General features: G+C 34.8%; 1 protein-coding gene across 3 annotated transcripts; it reads right to left on the reverse strand.

The window, feature by feature from the left end:
• Window positions 1-5,146: 5,146 nt before the first annotated feature.
• Window positions 5,147-11,689, reverse strand: LOC117913756 (probable sucrose-phosphate synthase 2). Of its 3 annotated transcripts, none has more exons than XM_034828779.1 (13): window positions 11,604-11,689; window positions 11,155-11,460; window positions 9,905-10,137; window positions 9,314-9,377; window positions 8,533-9,231; window positions 8,204-8,335; window positions 7,991-8,122; window positions 7,724-7,900; window positions 7,590-7,643; window positions 7,435-7,497; window positions 6,174-7,133; window positions 5,957-6,084; window positions 5,147-5,821 (listed from the first exon to the last, which is right to left on the reverse strand). In XM_034828779.1, the coding sequence occupies exons 2-13, from the start codon at window positions 11,431-11,433 to the stop codon at window positions 5,539-5,541; spliced, it is 3,204 nt and encodes a 1,067-aa protein (XP_034684670.1). In that variant the 5' UTR covers window positions 11,434-11,460; window positions 11,604-11,689; the 3' UTR covers window positions 5,147-5,538. The 3 variants fall into 3 exon arrangements, with proteins under 3 accessions (XP_034684670.1, XP_034684671.1, XP_034684672.1); XM_034828780.1 differs by having other exon boundaries at window positions 11,155-11,457; window positions 11,604-11,679; XM_034828781.1 differs by lacking the exons at window positions 11,155-11,460; window positions 11,604-11,689 and adding an exon at window positions 10,873-11,143.
• Between the last annotated feature and the right edge of the window lie 2,669 nt (window positions 11,690-14,358).

Consider the following 14,358-nt stretch of genomic DNA (forward strand, 5'->3'; position numbering starts at 1 on the left):
TAATGACCCGATTTCACCTATGTAAATATTATTTATTTTAGACCCAATGGATCATCGTGACTTCAAAATGCGTTTACATGATTACAACTTGCCTTCATATGCAAGAATTTTGCTTAGAAAGACTCCCCTTTTAGAGGTCTTGGCCTAACCTTGTTGCCCTTATAGCAGTCTTTTCAAGCCTGCACTTGTAGTATTCTTGCTTTGAAATACTCCACTTTTGGGGATCTTGCTTGGTAAGGCTTGAAAATACCTTTGGGGATCTTGCCTAGAATGACTTCACTACTACTACTAAAAGAAAAAAAAACAGAATTATTAACAATTAATTTCTTGTGCTTATGAAAGACATAAATACTTAGGTACTAAGATGGTGTGTATAGGAAATGAGCCAAATTTAGCACTTCTAACATAAATGTATTGGCACTTTTTAGAAATATGTAAACAATGACAATTGTTAGAAGGATGAGTTGGCACTTATAATCGATTTAAGTAGTCAACATTGGCACTTCTTAGAAGCATCATGTTATACCTCTTTAATTTTTTTGGGCAACCTTAGCACTTTCTAGAAGCGTCAACTCATACAATATTACTTATAGATCTCATTTGCATATTCTCACCCACACCTTGACAAAGACTTCAAATAGTTATCCATAGTTGGAGTCCATTGATGACCTCTACCTCTATTGCACACTAACATCAAGCACTGATGAGCTCCATAGTTGAACACCACTAGCCACCACTGACAATCAAAATAAAGAATTTATTGAAACTTCATTTGAAATCTCTTTATCTGAATCCACTACTTCCTTAGGTACAAATCTTTGTCAATTTTTTCTTCTTGTTTCCATCAATCCATTATTTGTGTGTATGTGTGTATTTTTTTTGTCAGGTAGAGTCGGGGCTAGGGACAAGTTATTCACATTTCATTTGATGGTCAGAGGTGAATTAAAAGCTAAGCAGTGGTAATTCTAAAGATTCCTCGAGGGAAATCTCTACTCCAAAACTGGACTTGAGAGTTTCTTCTCATCTAGCTCCTCACGAATGAAATGATTCAAAAATAAAATAAAATTAGTGAAGATAAAATTCAATTTTTTTTTTCTTTTTTTGTTAAGGATCTATGGAGTTCCTTTCATTTTTTGGTGTAAATCAATTACTAATCTAGAGATCTAATGGTTAGGTAAGTGATTTGGTTTGAAAATCATTTGATATTTTTTGGTACTTTTCTTATTTTTTTGTTGAATTTGTATTATTATGCTTGTTTCCATTTGTTCCTTTATTTGTTAGAAATATCATTTAGTTTTGATTTGTTGAATTTTGTCTGAACATTGTTTGGTGGGTGAGAAATGGAAGTGAAAGAAAGAAAGTGTTGGATCTTGTTGTTTTAGGTTTGGAGTTGGATTCATAACCTAGATAAATCATTATAGTTTTTTCTTTTTTTATAGACAAAGAGAAAAATAAATTAAAAAACGCCAAAACAAGGGGCGCTCCCTACGTACACTGACAGTATACAAAGAAATCCAAAAACAAGGCAACAAGAGAAAGAAAAAACCTAGAGAGGAAAAAGCTAACCAACAAGCCAATCACCCAAAAAATTAACAAAAGAGAGATAGTCAAAGTCCAAAAACTGTTGAGACCACTCAAGAAGAGACAAAAAAAAAAGGTTCCTCAAGTAAGTATCTGACATCTTTTCCTCTTGGAACGTTCTTCGGTTTCGCTCTTCCCAAATGCACCAAAAAAGACAAATAGACGCCAATCTCCAAACTGCTCTCCTTTTCTTCCCTAGGCCCTTAATTTTCCATTCTAGAAGCAAATTTCTCATTAAAGCCAGGAACACCCACACCACCCCAAAAGAAGAAAGCAACAAAGTCCAAAGCTCTCTTATCTTACCACAATGAATTAGGATGTGGTCCACCAATTCCTCATTCTTTTTACAAAGACTGCACCTATTAACCATAGACCAACCCCTCCTCATTAACATATCTACAATAGAAATTTTACCCCAAACTATTTTCCAAGCAAAAAAAACGAGTTCTAAGAGGGGCATACGAACCCCAAACCTCTTTGGCTGGAAATAAGGGGCTATTCTCGTCCTTTAAAGACCTATAATAAGATTTAACATTAAACTTTCCCCTCCTCTCAATCTTCCAAACTAAAGAATCATCCCCTTCTTGAACCTTTACTGTAGAAATATAATCCAAAAAACGAGTCACCTCCTCCAATTCCCAATCTTGGAAGGATCTTCTAAAGTGCACCTCCCAGCCTCCGCCACCACCTCCTTGTCTCCCCCAAAGATCAGCCACTACAGGAGATTTGTGTGTTGCAATTCTGAACAGCAAAGAGAAAAAATCCTTCAGCTTAGAATCTCCTACCCAAATGTCCCACCAAAATCTTGTGCGTCTACCATTTCCAATACGATTACTAGTTCTAAGAAAGAACTCCTCCCAACCCTTTCTAATGTCTTTCCAAAGGCCCGTCCCATAAGACTCTCTCACCTCTCTAGTGGTCCAACCCCCTTCCTTCTCTCCAAATTTAGCAACAATGACTTTCCTCCAAAAACTCTATTTTCCAAGCAAAGCATGATTGAAAACCTTCAAATGCCTTATACTCAACCCTCCATGCCTCTTATCTTTGCAAATAACCGCCCATCTTACCAAGTGGATCTTCTTTTTCTCCTCCAAAACTCCCTTTGAATTTTCTCCAATCTAAGTCTCACTTTCCTTGGGATTACAAAAAGCAACATAAAATAAATGGGGAGATTTGAGAAAGTGCTCTTAATGAGGGTAAGACGACCTCCCTTAGAAAGATATTGTTTTTTCCACGTAGCTAATTTTCTCTTGAATATTTCCTCTACAACATCCTATACTCTACACGAATTATGAGGGGCTCCAAGAGGTAAACCTAGATAAGTAGTAGGGAGATTCCCTATTTTACATCCAAAAACTACAGTTACTCTGTCCACATCCTCCACGCCCCCAATTGGAATAATTTCACTTTTCTGCATGTTAATTTTTAGGCTTGATACCACTTCAAAACAAATAACAATCCACTTCCAAAAATCCAACTAGTCCCTGTTATCCTTGCAAAAAAAGAAGAGTGTCATCTGCAAACAACAGATGGGAAACTGAAACCCCTTTTCCACGTCTCCCCATTACCTTGAAGCCCCTAATGAAACCTTTCTCCTCAGCTCTTGATATTAAATTGCTAAAAGCTTCCATCATTAGCACAAACAGATAAGGTGAGAATGGGTCTCCTTGCCTTAGGCCTCTAAACATTGAGAACAACTCTGTGGGAGTGCCATTCACTAAAACTACCATTCTCACAGTTGAAATACAGAATAAAATCCAGTTTCGCCACTTGGGTCCAAAACTGAAAGAAGGAACCTCCAGTTTACGTGATCGTAAGTCTTTTCAATGTCCAATTTACACATTAAACCTACACCGACGCTTCGCTTCCTTGAGTCAATCGCCTCATTAGCTACCAAAACTGCATCCAAAATCTGTCTCTCTCCCACAAACACATTTTGACTGTTCGAAACCACTTTTCCCATCACTCTTTTCAGCCTATTTGCTAGGACTTTGGCAATAATTTTATAAAGACTCCCCACAAGACTGATGGGCCTAAATCATTATAGTAGGATTATTTGGTTGGACATATGTTTTTCTTAGGTGCTTGTGATGAAAAGTTTGTGATTTAAAGATATGATGCTATTTTCTTTTATTTTCTTTCATTTCTTAGAGTGCGTTTGGTAGTAATTCTAGAAAACGTTTCTAATCTTTGTAACACTTAAATGATAAAAATTTTCAAGTGTTAAAAATATTGGAAGCGTTTCTTAAAATCACTATCAAACGGGCTCTTAGTTTTAAGAGTAGTGTTGATGAGTTTTTTTATAAGCAAGCAAAAAATATATATATTAGCAAAAAGCGCTTCAGAAAAAGTGCACAAAGTATATAAGAAATATACAAAGGGATGTCATACAATGATAAAATAAAAAGAGAAATAAAGTATTCCTTCCTTTTGCCTAAAGCCCAACCAATGAACAAAATCCAACATAAACAATGATGCCTCATATGTACAATAACTAACATGATCCAAAAAATTATACATAAAAAGAGGATTTGAGCAATTGCACCAATTACTCACATTTTCGAATACTCTTTGATTTCTCTCTCCAAATAGTCCAAAACAAACACAAATGGGGCAGCTATCCATGCTCTCTTCTACTTTTTCCCCAATAAAAACTCATGCTAACTTAACAAAGTTAGTTTTATTGAAGAATGGGTCACATATGATATCATAAACAAGAACTTCAAGTAGACTTGAGTTAGGTAAAACCTTATACTCAGTTCTTATTCTTCATAGTTGATGTTTTCAATCGCATATAGTCCCATGGTTTTTTATCTCTTTAGAGATTTTTCATGTTAAATCTTGGTATCATTACCTTATTTTCTCCGTATCTTGATTAGTTAATTTTCTTTGTGTTTATCTTGGTTAAGAAAATTACTCTGCTTTAATAAGTAGATTAGTAGAGAATTTGATCTAAAATTTGATTGTATAATTCTTAAAATGGTTTGATAATTTCCAATTTAATCTTTCTAGAGAAGAAAAGTATTAGAAAAGAAAAAGTGAAGAATTTTTTTTTTTAAATTAAGTCAATTATTTTTATATGTCACTTCAAACTCATTTTACTTATTTTTCCTCTTTTTTTTTTTATACAGATTAATAGTAAATTTTACTCACCTCCTCTAAGGTTTGCGCTAATATACTTAACCATTATGAGTTTGAAATTTCATTAAATATCTATTTTGAATCGAATGAGTCATGGGTGAAAAAAAAAATTAAATAACAAACAAACAAGAAAGATAAAAAAGAAAAAGAAAAAAAAAGTATTTGATAAAATTTCAAATTTATGGTGATTAAGTATATTTAAACCAAATTTCAAGGAAGGTGAATAAAATTAACTCAAAATTAAATGAATAAAAAATGTACAAATTTTTAATTAAAGCCCGTCAACATCTAGAAGCTTTAAGTCACTTAAGTGGGTAGCTGAGAAAGCTACGTAACTGGTTGGCCCAACAAACTGACAATAGAAAAAGGCTTATGCAAATCTTCATACAGAAAGAGACCATATAATCCCATCTCCAGCCTTCATTGAATTCATAAGTAGACATTCTAATTAATCAAATCATTCCATCCAATGTAAGTGATTCCAAAGAACAAAAGGAAATGAGAGTATTTCTCAAAGCTCCCCTATCTTACTCTCATTCTTTCCAAGATCCAACAAAGCTTTAATTTCTAACCATATTTGGAGGGAACTAAATTAAATCAGTAAACGGACATAGAGATTCTTATTAAAGCTATAGTGTAGGTTCTGATATGCAATATCTGAATGACAACAGAAGTATTTTTGGACTAATGGGAATCATCATATCTAATTACATTTTGGCAGATTCCACATTGGCAAATGCTTCATATCAACAGAAGACTTCCATGTCATAAAATTATCAAAAAGGAGCGGAAAAAGAATAGACTACAAGCTCACATTCAGGCCGTGGATTTCGCTATTTGCTGTAACGCTTTTGCAATGTCACTGGCAGTTGCTTCCCCACTTGTGTATGCTACCCGTGGGCTGTCTCCTGGAATGACATCATCTCGATGGTAGCTTCCTGATTTTCTAAGCAACTCATCAGAACCTTTCTCCACAATTCCTTTCATGATCACTGTCTTATGGGTACCAGACCTCAGTTCTTCATAATCAGTGTCTCCAGTCTCACCAAGAATTACATACATGTTTGTAACATTCAGTCTCCATCGCACGAAAAGGTACCTAAAAATCATTGGAAGTGACGCAAACTCTATTCATATGTATAAAGATGTAATTTAAAGAAATTTCTGAGAAGAATGACTTTGAATTCATTAATGACATTTTCTTGGAGAAAAAAATGGAGAATTATGCACATACCTGAGTGCCTGTGCTCGAGATGCAAGGAGGGGAATGACTTGCAATCTTGTTGAGTTCCTGCAGTACATAGGATGACAGCGGAGCCCCCGCATCCTAAGCTTCTGCCTCAAATCATCCACTTTCTTCGCCTGGATAAGCCCAAAAAACCCAAATATTATCAAAAATAAAAAATAAAAATACAATTATTGTGTATGCCAGCAGTATAATTTATATATACCTTACTGAGATCCTTTATCAAGTAAGAAACACAATGGGCATTGCTTGATTTGCCATCTTCTTCAATGGGTTTGGAAGGATTTTTAGATTTTCCTCCTTTAACTTCATCTGTGTTCATCAACTTCCAAATGGTATTCTTCAATCCGTCGCGTCCCCAATGGTAGTCAATATGCGATGCATAATCTGGGTCAGGTAAAAGCTTCCCATCTTCTTCTGTGTAAGTACCCGGGTAATACATTTCACTCCCACTGCTACAAATCAAAGCATCAAACTCACTTGGTTCAATCTTCCCTGATTTCATGAACTCCACTGTTTCTGACACTGGCATTGCTGTTGATAGAGCAAACCCTGAGAATCTTGCTGTTTGTGAGTCTGATCGAACAGCCTTCATTATTTCTTGCACTATTTTAATCATCTTTTTTTCAGGAGCTCCATTGCTATCATAGTAATCGAGTGCAATGACAATCAATCTTCGCCGCCGCCTCAACATGGGGTATTTGCTTGGCACATTATCAACAACTTTCTTTCCGCCTTCAGAATCTTGGGAGGCCCTTTCTGGCTTCTTTATCCTGCTTAGGACATGTTTTACTTGGTCTTGCAGCTCATGTTCACCAGAGGCTGCAGCCAAATGCTCAAGTGATCCATTAAGTGAAATTTTTTCCCCATCAACTGAAAGCCTAAGGGACATATCTTGCACATCCTTAAGTGAATCATTCCAAGAGTCATCAGCAGCCACTTCATCCTTTGGGGTGTCAGTTTTCCACTGTGGATGCCTCATACGGCAGGCTGCAACTCTTGTCAAATATGTGCGGCAATGTTCAGGCCATGAGAAGAGATGTATGTTCCTCCAACCATTCCTTCTGCATTCGATCCACAAGTTTTTCTCTGAGACTAGTTTAAGTAATGCAGAAGCAATTTGCTCTTGATCATGAGGATCCACAAGCAGACCATTGTTGAGTGCCTAAGAAAACGACAAACAATAATTATAAAAACAAATAGATCATTGTTTCCCTTTCACAAATTTCTGCACACATTTGGTTGTCAAGAAAATGAAGGGGAAAAGAAGCTTCAGAATCTACAGCAACAGTTCAACTCCAAAAGGTGCTGCAAAATCCTGAATTTTTCTCCCTTTTCACCTTTCTCATCAGCAATCATATGCAGTGTAGAAGAAAATTTGACATTGTGAACCAGGAAAGTGACCAATATGCATCATTTATAATTAAAATTAGAAAAAGAAAAAGGAAAAAAGAGGTCATTTTTACCCTATGAATGTCAACTGGACCACCATTTTTAGTAGCAACCATTGGAAGCCCATGTGCTGCAGCCTACATTAGCGCAAACAAACAGAGATCAAAATTTCATTTTCTTGATCGAATGAAGTTAACATCATGAAAGGTGCAACTAAATCAAAACCAACCTCGATCAAGGTAAGTCCAAAAGGCTCAACCAAAGCTGGATTTATGAAAACTCCCTGCCATGTTTACAACATATCAGCTGATCAACAATGTAAAACTGGTAAAAAGCTAGATAAATATGCGACCTTTGACCAACCTTTGTTTTGGCTGCCAGCCGGTAGATGTCTGGAACATCAGATTGTTTGTGATGCTTTGGGTAAGCTACTTGCCCATATAGATCATACTTATCAATCATTTTCAACACTGTTGTCAGGACACTAGCATTTCCACCAGACATCTCCTCGATATCATCTCTGTTCCCCATTATAAGTGTCTATATGCAAGAATATTTGTTTTGTTGCAAGACTTCAATTATTATTGTTAAGTGACTAAAAAAATCAAGTAATCGCACAAGCCTACTTACAAGATTAGCAAGCTCTCTCAGTGGACGGCATTCCCCAAAAGCTTTCAGAAGAGTGGTAATGTTCTTTTTTGGATCTGGTCTTGATAGGGCCAAGATCATTGGCTTATGTGGATTTGTGAGGAAGCGCATCAACTGCAGAACCGAGTTAAATGTGAGATAATGACATGAAGAAGATGAGCAGAAACAAATAGTTACAGACAACCAGATACTCACTTCTGACCATATTGCAGGGACTGCTTTTGGAGAAGAACCATCAGAGCTAGCAAGTGCCATGAGTTCTCCATCCACTTCAGGGGCATCCTCCTGAACCTCAACACTGCTAAAGTCCATCCCAGGAGGAATAACCTGCAAAATATTTTTAATGGTAATTCTTGATTCAATTAAACAAAATTCTTGTGACCTTTAGTAAGTGATTCTTCTTTAAGGTTAGTGAAGATGGTAGAATGGAAATGCGTTCTCAGTTCAAGTAGACATTAACATGCATACAATCTCAAATCCTCATAATGCATGGATAGATAAAATGTAAAAGATAGTCTTCGTACCGCCATCCTTGGCATGTAACGCCCATGGCAATTGACCCTACGTCTAGCACGAGCCCTCAAAACTTTCTCGAGCTTGACATCAAATCCATCATAAAGTCCCCATTGCTCATCAATCTCCTGTTTGGTACTTGTGATCACAAGTTCTGCAGCATCAAGGGAAAGCTCTTCTGCTTCAATCCTTCTCATAATCTTATATGTTGAATCAATATCCTCTTTTGATTGCCTTCCTTGCTTAAGAAGCTGTTCAAGCTTGTTTCGTCCAAGAGAATGTCCTGTCAGTACCATTGGGACATTTAAAGCACCGGAAAGAAGAGCAGCGCTATCCCCTGCATCGGCATAATGACCATGAATTACATATGGCCAAACAGGCTGACCCCCGCCAATTTGTTCACCTAAAACTTTTGACATATTAAGAATGTGAGCCAGAGCTCCATCTACAAATTCTTGAATATGGGGCCAAAGGACTTCTTTTCGGAGGTATTTATCACGTGGACCAAAAGGTATCCTTATAATATAAGCCCCGCTGCTCTCTCCCACATCGGTTCCATCAGCATCTTCAGCACCCACAGTAAGCATCTCAGTTGGCTCTCCATAGCTCCAATCCACTTCAGGCGAAGAAATTTGGCGAGTGAAGAGGTCGACCCTGTACACCCCTGGCATCCTAGCAAGTGCTCGAGAAAGCTCAACCACATATTTAACCTGGTTTTGATGTAAACAAGAGACACCAAAGAAATGAGAAACAATATTTGACAATGCAATAATTTTTTCACATTGCGGGTACCTGACCACCAGTGTCAGAATCACGACCTAGCTCCATGTTTTCTCCACGTACCAAACCATGCAGACTGGTCAAGAAGATTCGTTGAAATTGTTAATTCCATACTTAGTTATACATGGTCAGTTACAGATAGAATTTTAGACTGCATTATATCTTTAAATTACACGGTCTAGGAGTAATTTCTAGGAAAATATTTCTCTAAAAACTGGAAGATATGATTCCATAACCCAAGAAAACTGGTAAAAGTACTTCTGAGTAGAAGTTAAAGAGACACTCCTGGAAGTCCTTGATTTACATATGCCAGAGCACCGTTAAAACATTTCAAATTTTCTTCTGTTGTCCACCATTTTCTCAGCAACCAAACAGAGCATTGAAGAGAGAGTTAAAAAACTGAAACAGGGGAAGAGATATCTTTCTAATTCTTGTTTGAAGTTATTATTCATTGAAATGACTTCCAACCATTTCCTGATTTTGGTTACTGAGCATTAAAAAGAAACACTCGCAAACAACATAATTAAAGGATAATATGGCTCAAACTCGATCTACAAATGAAAATCCCAATACGAAATATAGGTAGTGTAGCATATGAAGTACCTGATAAGGACAATGTAAAGCTTCTTTTCCTTGTTATCATCAGACCATACTTCTAAGTTGGAGGAATTTCGTTGGAACTTCTTCTTCGAGGTCTCACCTGGCAACAACTCTCCCACAGTTTCACCCTTCTCTCCTTCTGACAAGTCTTCCGACATGTCTTCGGTAGCATCCCTGCGTCCTTGTTCCCGCTCCCATCTCCGAGCTGCCAAGCGCTGTTGATCCTCCACTTCCAGCTATTCAAATCATAAACGTTCTATTTTAGACTAACAAGCATTCCATTTTGGATGGGAAAATTAATCTCGTTTCTATTTTCTTTCTGTGACAAATAACAAATTAAGAAGATGACATAAAAGTGAGCTGAGTAGATTGAATTCATTCTCCCTCAATCTGGGAAAAAAATTTCCAATGTTCAAATTTTCATTTCTTTTCTTTAAACCACATTTTCTCATCAACCAAACAGATTATTAACAGACATTTTCATTAATATCCACCTCAAAGATACAATATATGTCACTGAAAATCAATTTGAGAAACTCACTCCAAATAAACCAAACAGGCCCATCAAGCTTACAAGACTGAATTTTTCCTCCTATCCCAAGAAAAAGAAAAAGAAAAAAAAAGGTCCATCATCAAGATTTCTCTTTCTGCCACTTACCCACATTTTCCATCAACCAAGCTCATTTTTAAATTAATACCCACCTCCAAATCACAATACAATATCCAAAATCGCACCAAAAACGGAAGGTAACATCTTCTGCCTCATTGACAAGAAAACAATCATGAAAGAAGTTCCACAAGAAACATCAAGGAAACCCATAAGAATATATGGTTCTAAAGAAAATGAAAGATTTTCCTACACCTAAAGATTGGAACAAGAAAAACTAAATCATCAATCTTTTCTCTGTGCCGGTCAGTTCCAACAATGGAAAGCTCAATCCAAATAAACCAGACAGTCTTATCAAATTCACCTGAATTTTCCCTCGGGTCTCCCAGAAAAGGTTTTAAAAGAAGTCCCACGTCGAAGATTTCATTTTCTTTTCGTTACCCGGATTTTCTCATCGACCAAACACAAACTCAAATCCATACCCTCCTCAAAAACTCACTATATCATCCGAAATTACAGCAAAAACAGAACAACCGTACCCTCATGAACAAGAAAACAATCAAAACAAAGCCTGTACGCAAGAAAACCAACAGACACCAATATAGATCAGTAGAAAAAGAGAAAAAGAATCTAAAAAGACAAGAACCTGCTTCTTCTTGCGAGCGAGATGCCAGATACGCCAGCACATGTTCTCGAGCCTGGAGCTGCGCTCGCGGGTGTTGCGAGTGGCAACGACCTTGATCCATGTCCGGTGGAGATCAGTCTCATCAACCCCGGTGACCACTTCCTCTACAAAATACTTGGTGGGGTTGAAATGGCCTCCCTCCCTCAAGGCGATGGGCGTGGCCTTGGAGTCTTCAATGGCGGAGGCTCCACTGACCAATATGGCCTCCAAGTACCCATTTATCCACTCGTTTCCAGCCATTCCGATATCCAAATTCCAAGAAAACTGCTGCGAAAACCCACATAAAAAAAATGGTGTTTGCTTGTATGGAAAATAAAAGGAAAAAAAAAACAGAAGAGAGAGAGTTTTGGAAGAAGAAAGAAAGAGAGTGTTTGGAGAGAGAAATAGAACGGAGAGAAATGAGGGAATACACGTGTGATGAGGATTTAGAAGGAACCGCTTCCAAGGCTGTCCGCTTCCCAATGCGTGCATGCCGCTTTTTTCCTCTCCCTCCTCCTCCTCTCCTCTCCACCCCTGTCAGCCACTTGATCCTCCCTTTTTGTTTGTTTCCTAGGAAAATATTTTCATTTCTATGCTCTCCTCTGACCTCTCCACCAAAAATAATCCCCCACGTCACACGTCAGTTACTTTAAACTTTATTGCATGATATGTTGTTTATCACGGAACAAATATTAGGAATTTTATTAATGAATTACTTTAATTGATTTCTTTATTCATATGTTAATTTTTTGAATTTCTAATATTTTCTAAACTTATTATTTTTATCATCATCTTTCATTAGACATAAATACTTAATAAATATCTATCATTTTTCATTATATTCTTTTATACTCACAATTAACTCAAATAATTAAAACTTAAAAATTAAGAGTAATTTATAGGCGAAATTAAGTTTTAATTTTTTCTTTTAAAAGTCTGATTGCTTGTGATTTTACAAAACAAAATAATTTATAATATAAAATTAAGAGTCTGTTTATCATTGTTTTTATTTGAAGTATTTTTAATGAAAATGTCCTTTTTTTTTAAGTGTTTAAAGGAGAATCACCTGTTAGTGTTTTTTCATAAAACACTATGAGAGATTGTTTGACAGTCATTTTAAAAAATGCTTCTAGTCTAAAAGCATTCTTAAAAAAAAAATCAATTGTTTAATAAAATTTGGGAAAATGATTTTTAAAATTTTAAAAAGTGTTTTCTATTCTATCAAATACCTTTTTTTAAAAATAAATTAAAAAAAAAAACACTTTTTAGGCTAAAACACATTCCTTATAATAAGATAAAGGTTGTTTTTTTGGTTGAATAAAAAAATTCAAATATTTTGATTTTTTTTATTTAACAAAAAATAACCTATTGATATTAACTAGTATAACTAAACTCAACCTATTAATAACAAATTTACTTTAATTATTTTGATTAATATTAACCGATTACTTTTAGGGGGTGTTTGGTACAAGGGAATAGGGAGTGGGAATAGACATCTCATTCATTTTCTCCCTTATTCCTATGTTTGGATAAATGTTAAGAAGGCGGAAATGAAATAAAAAATTATTTCGGCAGAAATCAAATTCAACTTATGCGTCGGATTTGCATTCATTAAAAGTAGGTGGTATTCTAATTCATTAAACCTATTTCATAATATAAAATAACCTAAATTACTATTTTACCCTCTTATCTTGTTCTTCAAACCTGATGTTTATCTTCTTTGTAAAGGTAGAGATCCATTCATCATCCACTTCTTATCTTCTTTGCAAAGCTAGAGACCCACTTATCATCTAATTCTCTGCAATAAGTGATTCTTCCAAATTGAATCAATTAAACCTTTCACGATATTTAAAAAAAAAAAATCAATTTCTAATTTATAGGGTTTTGGATGTTCATTTTGATTGTTGGATCTAGGATTCGTCATTGTTTGCTGCAACTATATTATGAAAACTCCCTTCTACATCTTTGATCAGGTTTACCTTATTTTCTCTTTCTTCTTCTACTTCTTTATATATGTTTCTTCTTCTCTATAAATTGATTATTTTTTTTTATTTATTAATTTATGTTTGGAATCTTTGATGTTTCTTTATCTTGTATTAATGGAAACTGGAGAGAAAAATTGAAATGGTTGGAAAAAGATTTTTCGATTTCACGTGTTTACAATATTCTTATATTTTTTTCTCTTTTTTTCTTCTTAGTAAAATATAATTCTATAGCTTTTTTTGCATGACAAATTATTTAAAATTTTGATAAAAAAAAACGAATATTTAAAATTTTTTAAGGTTATGGATTTTATCGGATATGATACTTGTTGAAAATTAGAATAAATTTGAATTCTTTTATTTCCTCTTTTGAAAATAGGAAAAACATTTGCTAGCTCTGAGAATTTAAATATTATAATAAATAAATTTTTTTTGAAAAATATAATTTTATAACTACACAAATTATTCAAATTTTTAATAAAAATAATAATTGAATATTTGTGCATTAGGGTTATACGATTTTTTAGGTTAATTTTTTATTTATTGAGTGTATATATGTTTTTTAGTCTTATTATTTAATAACAAAAAACCTCTCAAATTTTATTTTTTAAAAATAAAAGTAAAAATAAAAAAATATTTTAAATTATATGTAAGGATATTATTGTAAATTTATTTATTTTTCATTTTCATTCCTATTATTATCAAACATTGGAATGGAAACAAATAATCATTCCAATCTTACATTCCTAAGTTCATCCAAATGCTAGAAATGGAATCATCAAATTCATTCCATTCCACTAAGAAATAGGAAAGGAAACAAAATATTATTTTCATTCCCTATTCCGACGTACCAAACACCCCCTTAGGGGATGTTTGGTACACGGGAATAGGAAGTGGGAATAGACATCTCATTCCTTTTCTCTCTTATTCCTATGTTTGGATAAATGTTAAGAAGACGGAAATGAAATAAAAAATTATTCCGGTAGAAATCAAATCCAACTTATGAGTCGGATTTGCATTCATTAAAAGTAGGTGGTATTCTGATTCATTAAATAATATAAAATAACCTAAATTATTATTTTACCCTCTTATCTTGTTTTTCAAACCCGATGTTTATCTTCTTTGTAAAGGTCTATCCATTCATCATCCACTTCTTTCTTTTTTTTCTCTTTTTTTTTTCTTAGTAAAATATAATTCTATAGCT

This window comes from Vitis riparia, chromosome 5, assembly GCF_004353265.1.
Source record: "Vitis riparia cultivar Riparia Gloire de Montpellier isolate 1030 chromosome 5, EGFV_Vit.rip_1.0, whole genome shotgun sequence".
Classification (NCBI taxonomy): domain Eukaryota; kingdom Viridiplantae; phylum Streptophyta; class Magnoliopsida; order Vitales; family Vitaceae; genus Vitis; species Vitis riparia.